Source organism: Eimeria mitis, genomic scaffold, assembly GCF_000499745.2.
Source record: "Eimeria mitis Houghton genomic scaffold, Emh_scaff490, whole genome shotgun sequence".
Classification (NCBI taxonomy): Eukaryota; Apicomplexa; class Conoidasida; order Eucoccidiorida; family Eimeriidae; genus Eimeria; species Eimeria mitis.
The window spans coordinates 1,129-1,685 of NW_013573201.1; the positions used below are offsets into that span (position 1 = coordinate 1,129).

Here is a 557-nt window from a genome sequence, read left to right on the forward strand (position 1 = left end):
ATGTATGCTCGGGCGAGGCGGAGCAGTTCGCAGCACCACGTAGCATCATAAATCCCCCTCTGTTGTTGGACTCTGCGTTGCGGCGTTGCACCCAGGGGTACTGGTATGCCACTTACCGGGAGTAGATGTTGGCGTTGTTATAAACCAACCGGTAAGTATGCTGTTTGCTCTCTACGTTGCAATATTTTGAAGTAGCAAGTTGGTTCGACGGCTCATGTTCTTCGGAGTGCAATGGGCGTCATGCAGGAGGGGGTTGATCAAGCTGTACCTATTCTGAATGAGGAAATGGACGTAAGGCATTTATATGAATGCTAGACGAGCGGTCAGGGTCTATCTGCCTGCGGTTTGTATGTACTGGACAAACTAGCTTAGTTTCCGGGAAGAACTGAATGCGGAATTTGGGGATTTTCAGTTCTGTTGCGGCTGTGCTGTCTTTCGACACGCAGGGGGATGAATTAGATTTTTTCCGCCAGACGCTAGAGGAGACTATCGCAGAGTTCGTGCAGACTACCTCTAAGGTGTCAAGTGAGCTATTCTGGCTGATCCCTCACTGCTGA

The 557-nt window shown here is 49.9% G+C and overlaps 1 protein-coding gene across 1 annotated transcript in view; it reads left to right on the plus strand.

Moving 5' to 3' along the window:
- Positions 1-557, plus strand: part of EMH_0014040 (uncharacterized protein) — a gene marked incomplete at both ends in the record, with an annotated part of 1,454 nt that extends 897 nt beyond the window's left edge. The window contains 3 exons of the mRNA XM_013499997.1: positions 96-151; positions 247-291; positions 447-557. Of these exons, the coding sequence (XP_013355451.1) occupies positions 96-151; positions 247-291; positions 447-557 (212 nt within the window). The remainder of the gene's footprint in view (positions 1-95; positions 152-246; positions 292-446) is intronic.